Source organism: Diadema antillarum, unplaced genomic scaffold (assembly GCF_040938485.1).
Source record: "Diadema antillarum isolate AM-2024a unplaced genomic scaffold, OU_Dant_1.0 seq00000169_RagTag, whole genome shotgun sequence".
NCBI lineage: Eukaryota > Metazoa > Echinodermata > Echinoidea > Diadematoida > Diadematidae > Diadema > Diadema antillarum.
In genome coordinates this window covers 373,360-387,090 of record NW_027271238.1, presented here as the reverse complement: position 1 = coordinate 387,090, position 13,731 = coordinate 373,360, and the positions used below count along the sequence as shown (strand labels likewise).

The window sequence follows — 13,731 nt, the reverse complement described above, 5'->3', positions numbered from 1 at the left end:
TTTGCATTCAAAAGGAATTCCAAAGCGATAGAGGCATCTCTGTTAACTCTCCTTTCAGTTACAAGCTTCAATTCATTTTCAGGTCCACATACAATCACAATACACTTGGCATTTGTCTTTTATAACCTGGTATGTCCAATGATGGCTACATCTCTATGAAGTTACACTGGTCTGATTGCAGGAAGGAAAAATGTTACCAAAAAAAAAACACACAAACAAACAAACACAGACTATCAATACAGTCTGTGCCCTTTCCCCCCATCTTACCTTTGTCTTATGTTCTTAAATTCTACATACAACCACTGTCCTAACAACAAATTCCATTATGAAGATTGCTTGTCAGTAGTCACGTACCATTCAAGACAGTGAAACATTTATTCAATGAAAAAAAACAAATCTCCCTGCTGATTAATCTCCATGGCAACTGGTTCCTTTCCAACCACCCACCCACTTGCCCATTCTTGTGGCACATGTAACGCAAAATGCCTTCTGTGAAACGATTATTCGTGTCTTTCACTCATACAAAAATAGATATATTACTCAAGAAAATATTTAACAGCTTCCTTTCATTTTGCCTATAAAGGGCTTCAATGATGTTCATTTTTTTTTTACAAGTGATGTACAGAGCGAAAGAAAAGCAAAAATCACCCGCATTAAAGAGATATAAGATTTGTATATATATATATATATGAATATGACTACTTAAATTCATTCATGCTCTAACAAATGGAGACATAATAATCCACTTCTACATCTACACAATAATTCAGACATACTTGCAAAATGCACACACGCACACACTCAAATTACAGACCAAGTCACACCCTAAAAATGAACCTTGCTATAAGCAAGAACAAGCTAAGTAACCTATCAAAGGAAAGCAAATCTGAGGAAGGAGATGAAAAGGAACTGACGACAAGAGATGAAAGCGAAGCATATGAGGTTGAGAATAATGATGTCATGGAATGCATTCAGTGCAGACTCACATGTCTGCACTGCCCTAACACGGTGGTCTTTCTGTTTTGTTTTGCTTTTTTAATCTACCATCATTACGTATAATACACTTACTCCACAGAAGAAGAAAATGTAGCACTGGTAAAAGCAAGTAAAATAGCTATAAACTATCTAGACACATGAAGTGTTTATGCATGATGATGTATGTATTGCCCCCTTTTGGCTATTAACATTTCACAGTGTCTTTCTTCTTTTCTGTTCTCTTTTTTCATATAGTTTGCCGAGGACAGCTCCTATGTAGAAATAAAATTTGTAAAGAATAAAAACATAAAGAACATCCATGTGGTTTTGAATTAGAAGAATGGTATATGAATTCTCTACCTTCCATTCCCCTCCCCCCCCCCCCCAAAAAAAAGAAGAAAAATCATGTTCTGCAAAGAAAAGTGGTTATTACATTGATTGTCTCTTCATGGAACATGGAATAATCATGTGAAAATGGGACAGGCTTGATAAAGACTACTGCCAATGGGGCAGCAATACTGTAATGTACTGTTTTTACTTAGGCAGATAAAATTACTATAAACATTTCTTTTAATTTTTTCACCGTACCAAATATGAGTGCAAGGTCACATGACACTTTGAGTGTGTCACATGACCATTCATGGAGAGGATATCAAGTCTCCATCCTCCAGCTTAGTTCTCCAGATGCTCTCAAGCCATTTTTTAGAGAATCCTTTTCAATAAAAGAAGAAGAACATCTATGCAGATGCTCTTGAGCCATTTTTGAGAGAATCCTTTCCATAAAAGAAGAAGAATACCTGAACTAAAGTTCCCAAAATACTTATATTCAATCAAGGGAAATAGAAAGGAAAGAAATAAAGGAAATCCCACAAGCTAGTATTTACAAAGCATCAGAAAATAAAACCAAAAAACAGAACACAACTCTTTGTAAATTCACATTGGATTGCCTGCTTATTGTTCATACTGTTTTAAAACTGAAAAAACAACAACAATATTCGCCTGTAATAATTTTTGTACATAACACATCCAGCCAATAAGAGCACCTATTTATTACACGGAGAAGTAGTGATTTTTTCCCATTATTTTTTTTTTCTTGTGAGGCATGTACCACCATACAGGATGCTTTTCAACACCTACCCACATTCTTTGAAATGTGGAACAGTATTTTAATAACAAGTGGATGCAATAAATTAAAGGTAGAAAGCAAACCTTGATGACTGCTTGGCAATTTGAAGGGCTATACTGCACTACTGTATCACAAAAAAATATCCTATTACACCTTTTTTTATCATGAAAAAAAAAGAATCTGTTTACCAACTGCCAACCTACAAAATATTTCATTTCCAGTGCAAAATGCTATAATAATATCATATATATGTATATATATAAACATATACATATATACAATGTATAATGCATGTATTACTGAGTATGATATACATAACACACACACATACAATCATAAGTATATGTGTATATATATATATATATATATATCATACAAAAACCTAGAAATAATATATACGGCACACATCCTAACTATACATCACACAAACGCACGCACATACACACAAACACATTTCAGAAGTCATCAAGACACTCTTCCGTCACACCCTGCGATGCCAGCTCGCCCAGGACGTTGGAGAAGTAGTTCGGGTCTGGGTAGCCGTGGCCCGTCACGTTGGACCCAAACTCGGTCTTGTGGTGGATCTCATTCCAGACCACGGTGTTGGGCTCGCCCGTCGTGACCGACGTCCCTATCGTGAACGTCAGCCGTCTGTCCCATGCCACGATCAGGAGCCGCAGGATCTGGAGACAACACCAGAGAGATAATTTAGGGGCTTTCCTTAAAGTGAAAACAGAGTTCTGGTAAGGGTTTGAGAACTCGTCTTGCACCATTTCTTATTTGCTTGCAATATATCGAAAGAGTCTACCAAGAAACTTACCTGGCTGATGCGATTTGCCGGGATGATGAGTTGTTTTGGAATATTTTGAGATAAAAAATAAAAGTCAGTATACCAACTTTACTCCAGAAGGATCCACGCTAACTCGGTCTCAGGGACAACTCAGCCCTATTTCAGACAATTTACTCGCAGTTCATGAGCGCCATAATTTATACACAGGCGCACATTCATTTTGTATGTGCGCCAAAGAGGTTCTTTGATGTGCGCGTTGTATCAACTTGGCCCATAACTGCAACCAGCCAAAACGTGAAGCGCTCCCATAGTACAACACTGTACAATCCAGACGGACAACTCAGCCCCACCGTCAATTAAAGCGAGGCCAAGTTGTCCTCGGGTCCAAGTTAGCCTGACCCCGTTCTGAGATTGCGACTCTCACAAACCTTTTTGGTTAATATTTTGCATTTTCATCGTTACCCAATGAATATCTTGTTATTACAGTGCTATTCCACACATTTGTAAGGCATATGTGTGCATTTTGGAGTGAAATTTGACAATTCTGCAGGCGTACCAGAACTATGTTTTAACTTTAAATACAACTGCATCATTGCTATTCAATCTATAAAAATAAAATAAAAATAAAAATCTGTATCCACAATCACAAATGACAATTCTTGACCCAATTTGCAAACACATATCTGGCATTAATTCATATACTTTGGATAAATTTATAAATACATTGTATGAACACACACAAATCACACAGACATATGTGTATACATGTATGTACATACGCACTCTCTCAATCTACATCATAGAACATACAGCTTTTGTTAACAAATAGATACCAATCTGTCATTTGACACATTAAAGAACCAAATCACTACATGAAAAGGTAAGATATTAGCTAATCAGATTAGTCTCATTCAGACCGAGCTATTCAACTGAATGAAAGAAGTTTCAGATACATTGCTTACACCAAATACTCACAAAGAATGAAACTTTGTCTAAAGCACATACAAAAAAAAAAAAATCAACATTACAATGGAGTCTAGGAACAGGAGGCAAAAATCATTACAATAATGCCTAATATGACTGCAAAACTATGTTGGCCATTTCTCTAGGACCTACAGGGACGATCTGAGATTTTTTTTTGTTGAAAAAATCAGAAATCAACATTTTCAGGTGATTTTGATACATGAAAACAGCAAAATAGTGTAGACTTGAGAAAAAATAAAATCTGAAATCACACTTAAATCTATAGCAAATCATGCCTGGACCTACCTTCCTTCCCATTTCGTTATCTGGTAGATAGCACATTCTGGGGAATCCCCTAGACGTGTACCGCTTCCCTGGACTCGGATGCTCAGGACCCTATACGGAACGAGAAACGTGTAATGTCAGAAGAAAATCGCCCACTGTAATATTCAAACACCATGAATCAAGCTTAATTAATACACTGCCTATGTGATCCTTCACATTTTGAGCTTTTTCATTCTTAAAAGTAATCAAACAAACGAAACAAACAAGCTCCAAAAACTTGCAGAATCAATAGCAACACTTAAAAGTTCATAAAATTCTCAATTTGTGAATACTTTTCCTCAACAAAAATCACACAATGAATAGACTTCAATCATATCTCCAGTTCAACTTCAATCACTGAATAAAGTTTTCTGCTTGGTGACTGAGGAACTCTGTTCATATGTCACAGACATGACATAATTACCTCTGCCAAGGGAGGAGGTTATGTTTTCGTTACAATTGGTTTGTTTGTTGGTTAGTTAGTTAGTTAGTTAGTTCGTTAGTTTGTCCGTGTGCAAAATAACTCAAAAAGTAGTCAACGGATTGGAATGAAACTTGCAGAAAAGGTTGAGAATGACGCAAGTAACAAACGATTGACTTTTGGTAGTGATCCGAGAATTTTTGGGGGAATTTATGAAGGGTTTTTTATATTTTGGCATGTAGGGTCAATGAACTTGGGAGTTCAGGCTGCGCGTATTTGAGGTTTGCATATGCGCACTTAAGTGCGTGCTCTAGTTTCTGCTAGGGCGAGGCGCGCCGTGCAGCTGAGGGTTTATGACGTAACAAAGGCTTCTATATTGGGAAATCGGGCGACTTTTCATACGTAGGGCCTATGGATGGAAATCACTGATATCTCTATGGAAGAACAAGATCAGTGGTGGAAATGAGCTGCATGCTTGGCGGAGGTCTGCGCTCTCAGAGTGCTTTTCTAGTTATTACATGGTATAGTAGTAAGCAACAGACCTATCGCTCAATGGATATGGGAAAATAAACTGACGCTGGGACTGACCTGGGTTCCTGGTGGTATATTGTAGATGATGCGTATTGTGCCACAGGTGGAGAAAGCCGGTAGGGAGTGCGGTATGACATGGTAGTCCATGGTGCCCGGCGGCTGGTTGCCACACTTGACCCCGTATATGGCCTTGCAGGTTGGACACTGCAAACTGCCGTCCTGTGAAATATTGACAGTAAGCATCGTAATCAACATCTTGTCGGATGAAGTTCGGGAAGTCATCATCATCACCTCCATCTTCCTCCTCCTTCTCCTCTTCCTCCTCTCCTTCTTCCTTATTTTTTTTTTTCTTTCTCAGTTCTCCCTGTTTTGTACGGCACGATGTGTCCACAGGACTCTAGCGGCTGACTATTAACTACTGTATACACCGAATATTTCGCGAGGTTTTTATTTTCGCGAATTTCGCGAGCCAGGTGCTATCTGCGAAATTAAAGACACGCGAAAACATCGACTCTGATCCCGATGTGGATGTGACGTACGCATGTACATTTCTCCGTTCAGCACAGGACTCCACGATCGTGAATTTAACCACTCACGAAATCGTCGGGAATTCCTGATTCGCAAAAATTTAGACTCGCAAAATATATGGCGTATACAGTAGCTGCCTGGACTAAAATGCAGTGGGTAACGATCATTTACCCATCATTTACCGATATCCTGGAAGCTGTGTGTAATATAACAATTCAACATTTAAACATCAAAATGGTAATATTCACTTACCATAATCAAGAAGGCTTCACAGAGAAACCAAGGAGAGATCTAAGTGTTGATGCATCCTGATAGAAAAAAAAAAATAAACTTCCCAAATTCAGGGGGATTTAGCATTGACTTCAAGGGACATGAAACGATCAAAAGACATTTCACTTTTCAGGGGACAGCTCCAATATTGCTCCTATACTATCTTCTCGTTCATGATTTATCTGATGCTAAGTAGATCGATTCTTCTTTTTTAAGATGTAAGAGAGTCCAGCACTCTACATCGTAAAAGGTCCTCTTCTTACATACACGAATGAATGGACGAATACTGGTATAAGTTATAAACAAGTAACATATTCCTTAGACAGACAACCATACCTTTGGACCACTGTTGTACATGGCGTGGAGACAGCTTTGGTGAAAGAGATGACCGCACCTCTCCAGCTTGACCACCCGGTCACTCTCCTCCTCTTCCTCCTCGGTGTAGTGGGAGGAGCTTCCCAGCTTCTCAAAGCAGATGGGGCATTCCTTTACAGTGCGGACCAATCATCAACACGTTAAAACGTTGCATCCTAAATGTTACATGTTATGTGTTACATGTCAAGTATGACACTTTCAGTGGCGGATCCAGAGGGGGGCGCACCAGGCATGCGCCCCTCTTTTTTTTGTTAAAACAAATGAAATAAAAAGAAAAAAAGGGGGGTACGTGCACCCCCCCCCCTTTAATTTTGTAAAGGCGTCTCCCCTTTACGGGATTCCTGGATCCGCCCCTGCACTCTGATGAAAAGGTTACATCGCATTAAAACTGTCATGCCTGGTCAATTATGAGCAGAACTTGTCGCAGATAACCAAAAATCTCTACCAATAAATGTCAGGTTATTTCTTCTGCATATATGGTGGCAACACATTATGACTGTTCCAGACCAATATTTCATAAAATGAGAGTGATTTTTAAGAATTGAATTGATTTATGTTCATATACCTAGTTGGTAAGGGATATAACAATTTTTTTTAAATATCAAACATTTGATTGCTTTCATTTTGCATACACTTTTGAACAAGTATGGGAACTAGACCTTTATATCATTTGGATCTCTGTTTCAGAATAGTTTTTTTTTTTTTTTTTCATATCATTATTTATTACTCACCATGTTGCAACATGTGCTTGAGCCCCATTCCCCCCTCCCCTTTAAAAACTCTCAGCAAAACTTGCCCACAGCTAATCTAATCCTCATCTGTAAAAATTCCTGTCACACCATCAATCTGAACTAGATCTAATCATGGAGGTAGATCTAATGTAGAAAACATTAGATATTTCTCGCTTGATTGCGTTGCCTGATAGAAACATTTCGAGTCCTAATGCACACTATAAACTGAGATGAATGGAAAGGAGCAGAGATGACTGAAAGCAAATAATAAGTACTTGGTTAAGTGATATACATATATGACGCAGATAACTTCTTTAATTTGAAATGCCTTACATTCCTCTCATGAAGTCTAATTCAGTTTGACTCTATACCAATCAGTGAGAGTTTTCTTTTCCAAATTTCAGTTTCCCAATGCTTTGAGATTCAGAATTATTGAGATTTTCATGACACATGCTACTTCTGTCTGTTGCAATGCCCTATTACATTCAAATGTCCAAACTCTGGCATGCCTGCTTGACTGCGTGCAAACTTCAGAGCCATTGATCCCAAAGTAGTGTTTATCTGGTGGTTGGATATCTGACCATTTTTCTTTGGTAGCTTTGATGGAAATGAAGTGGACCAAGTTGCGTCTAACTGGAAAGCAAAGAGCCTAGTGACTCTACACAACATTATAATCAGAAATCTGATTTTTGGTGACTTCATCAGGCTTTGGTGGTGACTAGCCACAATTGGTGGATTTCCAAAATGTGTTTAATGGTTTTAACACCTTGGTATGGTGCTAATTATAAATGCGTCAAAATACAAGCAAATTCACTGCCAAAAATGAAACCATACACTGTAAACTGCATTTTGGTTTGGCACAGGTCCGTACCACAGCTTATGGAGACCTTGGCAATACAACAGAATCCACAGTACTGTTCCTCTGAAACTAGAAATAGCTGCCAGCCGTGCCACATTTTCTCTGCATCCCCCAGCTTTTCATTCTCCATAAGGAAACATTGCCATGTTATCCTATTTTAATTTTATGTTAGTTGGTAACTTATAACTCATCAAATAGTTCCCTACTTAACCCTATTTTAACTGGGGGGGGGGGGTCAAATTGACCCCCCCTCCCGACATTTCGCGCCACGATTCCGCAACGCGCAAAGATTTTGCCGCGTCATTTCAGGACTTTTTTCATTGAAGTCTCCCGCATATTTTGAGACCAAATTTGTGACGTCTGGGTACACCGTTCTGAAGTTACGCAATGTTTTGCATATGCATGTCAACCCGAAAACAGCTCAAATTCATGATTTCGTGAGCAAATCCGATGCAAATTGTGTTTTTCTGTTTAATTGATATAAATTAGATTATTTCAACTTTTGAACATTGAAATTAATCAACTCTAATGTAGATAAGCTTGAAAAAGTGCCTGCAACAAATTTTGGCAAAAAAACAATAGAAAACAAAATGTCGAAAAACAGTGAAATACATAAGAAATTTACAAAACAATAAAAAACAAAAGAAACTGATTTTGATTGCGCTATTTTACAAGAAAATTGTTTGATGTGTCTTGAGGAACTCTTACACAAAAATTTAGCAATCCTTCATTCTTTTTGATGGAGTTATAGGTGAAAATATGATTTCATGCGTAAATTTGCATAATTAATCTATTAAAAAATATAAAATCAACATTTTTCTATTGTATGACCATGTAATCTTTAGTTGACATCCGGCTCTATGTTCATGCAAAATTTTGCGGCGATCGCGCAATCAGCGGCCGAGATCTGAAGGGGGGGGGGGTCAAATTGACCCCCCCCCCCAGTAAAAACTTGGTCTCAAATAGCCCAGTTAAAATAGGGTTAAAGTCAGTCACTTTCCTTGCCCTGTTAGATGCAATAACACACAATGTTGCAGATGCACACCAGTCAGATATACAGTACATAGTATATGTACTTTGATGCTGATACACATTTGGATGAATGGTCCTAGCACCTCATTTTCTTTTCCTACCTCATCTGGTGGCTTTTCCTCCTTCTCCACATATTTGCATACAACTTCCTCTGCTGTTTGGCCTGCAAAAAACAAGAGGATAGATAATACCACATCAGGAATGGTGAGACGCTACTGATATTCCCTTCATACATGTCTTACGACAATGATAATCAAATGATGATGATGGTAATGATGAAAATGATAGTAGTCCAGTAGTCAGAGTCATTCATGTCAGCATCAACTATCTAAAATAACAATACCAAGTAGAAAATTATCACAACTATGATAATAGTCATATTATTGAGAGATTTTGCACAAACTTAATAGCAGAGCGACAATGAAAACATAGTTTTACAATATCCATCCTGCTCGCTGCCAAAGTTATGAAATCGTCTACCTTGAAGTGAGCAAAACATGCCAAGAAACGAATGGTATGCAATCAAGTCTTCAGCTATGTCTTACAGTCCTCTTGGTCAGTCTTGTTATCATGCAGTTTTCATACTGCTCATCTCAAATTTCAGCTTATGGCAGCATTAGACGAGATCACACCACACCACAGTCGGATGACCAACGTGTCGTCTTCCAACTTTCACATTAATCACACTTCCTGTTTGCGACAAAGTGCGTCCCGCAAGTTCGCGACAGCAGTCTCACTACAGCAAAAACAAGAGCTGTTTTTTATTGCTTGTGTACAAAATCTAGTTTGTGGCCAATCCCCAAGCATAGGTCCCCAGTTCTCACATGGCAGATTGTTTGTGCAGAGAAGACCATGTAAAATACCTAACAGCATGGAGGGAGTTTACGGAAACACACACGAATCAAAACTCATCTCACTTTGAATACTCCCTACCACCTGCGTCAAAAAAACAAACAATGCTGTCAATGTCCCCGGAATGAGTGTTGACAGAAAGGGGACATGTGGTGCAAAACTTTGTACTTTTTGATTTGTGACTAATTTGGCACGAATCATCTCCCTTGTATCTGTTTTTTTTCCTCCCTGCAACAACAAACTATCCCTGCTTTAAAGGTGCATGGTCCCAGTGTGTAATAGTCAAATGTGTATGCGGGCGCACGGCGCAAGTTTCCTATAGAGACCTATGCTATCGACTTCTCTTGGGCGCTTACGCTTTGGCCCATTTTCCCGAGTCCGAAGAAGTCCGATCCACTGTGTCAGAGGTCCGATCACAGTTCGGCTCATGATTCGGCTCAGGGGGATGACAACTTTAGCAAATTTCTTTTGTGATGTCATAATAAGAAGCACATATGCACGCACCCTGGCATTACTACAGACTGCGCGATGCGCAGAGAAGACAACGAAGGCAACGTTACTTAGCAACACCTATGCGCTTTACTCTTGATGACAGCTCAATTTCGGCAATCTTCATATCAATGCCAACGGTGATCGGCAGTAGCATCAACAGCGCCATCAACACTACCGGGACTATGCCCCTTTAAACCACGACAATGAACTCATACATTGACTATCACTGAAGGCAAGAGGTTCATGTTGTCGGGCATGTGTTTTAGATTCACACATTTGTACTGCTGTTCTGGATTATGCTTTGGATAATCTCTTCCATCATTCTCACACCACTCGAGTTTGTTCCATTTTGTAACGCATTATAAATGCGGACGATATGATCTCCTCGAGTATGAACACTTTTTAGTACCAGTGCTTTTATGATACAAAATTTACCAAACGTATTATTCAAACCTAATGAAAGAGAATGTGATGTGGATAAAATACTGCACTAAACAATGATTATAGATAACTTCCTATCATACATGAAATGATGACATGAGTCATGAGGGACTTGAAAAGTGATTTAATCTAAAATTCTTACAATAACTCCACTATACTTTTGTCAGACATCCTCAGAAAAAGGCATAAAAGAATTACAGATTTGAGATATGCTAATTTAAGAAAAAAAAAGCAAACTACCACTTTCGTCATGTGGTATTCAGTTATGAGACAATGGTCAGTAGCCTGATGCACAAGTGGGGATATTTGTGACCTGCAACAACAAAAGGATCCTAAAGTCGCTGACGGCTGAGCCGAGAAAAACTAGTTTGAAGTAACCTCATCAACATTGATCAAAACAATATGATTTCCGTTTTTGGCATAATTTTGTAGTCTAATGTTTTGTCTATCATCTGCCGAAATTTGGAAGCTAAATGATTAAATGAAAGGCAAGAAATTAGCATTTTTCTGGGCCATGATTTTCTGACTTTCAACATAACAGAAACGTGTCCGAAGATTTGGAACAAGCGCCGCAACTAGACTCCGCCCCTAGCAACGAGGGAGTGATCTTAGTGGTTAGTGCTTGGCACCCTGATTACTGATTGGTCATGCGTAGACCGCTGGCGCTAAGCTTGAATGAACATCGCAGAGGTCGCTAGGAGCATACCTTCTATTGTCAAGCGGTGAAAACTGTCTCGCCTCCCCTTGATCATGTTAGTGTCGGAAGGAAAACTTTCAAGGCGTTTTTCTCGAAACTCTGATTCCTCAACCACTTGACATGCGCTAATAAAATCATTGATATCTCCGCAACCGAGTACTTTTATGAGTTGAGTTATATATGAAATTAAGGTAGAAGAGTAAGGGAATAATGTCATGTCATTTTCAGAAAATTGTCCTCCCCCGACTTTCGGATCCTTTTGTTGTAGCGGGTCACATTTCTCTTCTAAATCATATATAAAAGATGTGCTTGGAGTATATCCACATCTTTGAAGGCGGGAGAAAGAAATGCCATGACCATACTGCAGTGTCTGTAGTTTATGGGGTTCATTTGAGATGTGTGCTGTCACTTTTGTACAGCATGGCCAGCGGAGAAAGGGGTTGCATGTTACACGTACCTCGGAGCGAGATTTTCCTCTTCTTCTTCCGCGGCTTCACCCCCTCCACGGGTCGGATCCCCCCGGACATCGGCGGGCAGTAGACGGGCGCCCTCACAGGCACAAGTTTGACAGGCAGTGCTGTGGAGAGCAAGATGCTCGTCATAGCTGGAGGGAGGGGCGGATATAGAGGACAGACTTTGATGGATTTGATAGCATGTCAGTAAGTAGGGATGACAGCCGGCGACAGGATGAGGGATGGTGCTCATGAGGTTAGGCAGGCTCGCCCACAGTCAAACTTGTCATCTCGCATGCTGCATACAATGTTACAGCAGTGACGTGGGTCTGGCGCAATTCCTGCAGTGCTTTCAGTAAGAAGGCGTGTGGTTTGTTTGCGGCCGTAAAACTTGTGTGTCCAAATGCATAAACTCTACACCTGCAGTACCATCTCTCAACAAAGCTGTATCAAGGAGTACTGTAAACGTCCATATTTTCGCGTGATTAATTTTTTTGCGCTGAGCGACTCAAAAAAATTTTCCCGGGGCCTTGAATTCACGCTGCATGATTGTCAACCCATGCAAAATGTACAAAGAAAATTGTGAAGATATTTTGACAGATTTTAGAATTTGCACTAGCCAAAAGTATCGCAAAATGTGCAAATATTAGTGTACCACAAAAATTTGTGCGTTTACAGTATCCAGTTACATGTTCATAATTAATTTAATAGATGTAGTAAAGCAGAAGCATGGCTGCAATGCCTCCGCGGGAGTAGAGAGAATATGCACAGTGTGTGAAGGTGATATTACAGTAGCCGGATTGATTAAGACATAAAGTGTTGTAAGGGACTTTGAAGCACTGTGTCATAGTGAAAATATATAAATGTTGCTATTCCACATATGAAAGAGCTTGTGTATCACGCAATGCTTTGCCACACAGGACATTCAGAAATGAGCCACCTTGTTCGGTGATAGGGAAAGCCCTTCTGAAACGACAAGTGTTTCTGTACAAGTTTGACTGTGTGCACCGGATGAATGGGTTATACGAAAACTGTTAAGATGGCATTAAGTAGAAGAGTATAAAGTCGTAAGGTGAATTGTTAATGGTTCTTTACAGGCACTCCTCTGTAAAAACACAAAAACAAGAAGACAAAAAATACAAAACTGTGCAGCATTAAATATTGCCCCACTTTTTCTCATGTATGTGTACTTTATTCAACAATTTACTGTAAAAAGTGGAAATTTTCATGAGTAACCTTTTGCACTCAGTTGGGTAAAATGAATTTCAAGTTTTTTTTATAAAATATTTTTACCAATAATATGCCAAAAATATCGCACACTTCCATTTACGCGCTGGTTTCATGCCGCGCAAAATGCACTAAAATTTCCACTTTCACAGAAACAGAAACGTATAATTCAACAGTTACTTGCCTCTAGGTTAGTAATAGTGATAAAATAATGATTTTGAAACATATTGTCATCACTACTACTACTACTACTACTACTACTACTACTACTACTACTGTTACTACAAATATAAATGAGAAGAGAATAAAAATAAGAGAAGAAGGAGTATTACGAATCATGACTAATCTTCAGCTTTTCTGAAATATTCCAGATTTTAGTGAGACAATCCATATCAGGAAGCATTAGCAGGTCAGTGATACAATTAGTAACACTTTCTTTATTAATAGTGTAAGGACATTCGTTTTACTCCCATACCCTTTCAAGCTTGGGTTAGCTTTCTTCTGATTCAACATAAAAAGGAAAGTCCTTGTTTTGCATTTTCATGTCCAAAAAGGTGAGGCATATACATATGTATGTAGTGCCTTTTTCACTTGATTTAAAGTTATTTCATAAGTTAGTTCACCACTTCAGCTATCAAGGAGACA

The 13,731-nt window shown here is 38.9% G+C and overlaps 1 protein-coding gene across 1 annotated transcript in view; it reads right to left on the bottom strand.

Moving 5' to 3' along the window:
* Positions 1 to 2,498: 2,498 nt before the first annotated feature.
* Positions 2,499 to 13,731, bottom strand: part of LOC139728175 (E3 ubiquitin-protein ligase DTX4-like) — a 70,297-nt gene continuing 59,064 nt past the window's right edge. The window contains exons 5-10 of the mRNA XM_071639138.1: positions 11,865 to 12,011; positions 9,027 to 9,088; positions 6,265 to 6,414; positions 5,188 to 5,349; positions 4,161 to 4,250; positions 2,499 to 2,784 (exon numbers count right to left, since the gene is read on the bottom strand). Coding sequence (XP_071495239.1) covers positions 2,557 to 2,784; positions 4,161 to 4,250; positions 5,188 to 5,349; positions 6,265 to 6,414; positions 9,027 to 9,088; positions 11,865 to 12,011 — 839 coding nt within the window. The 3' untranslated portion in view covers positions 2,499 to 2,556. The remainder of the gene's footprint in view (positions 2,785 to 4,160; positions 4,251 to 5,187; positions 5,350 to 6,264; positions 6,415 to 9,026; positions 9,089 to 11,864; positions 12,012 to 13,731) is intronic.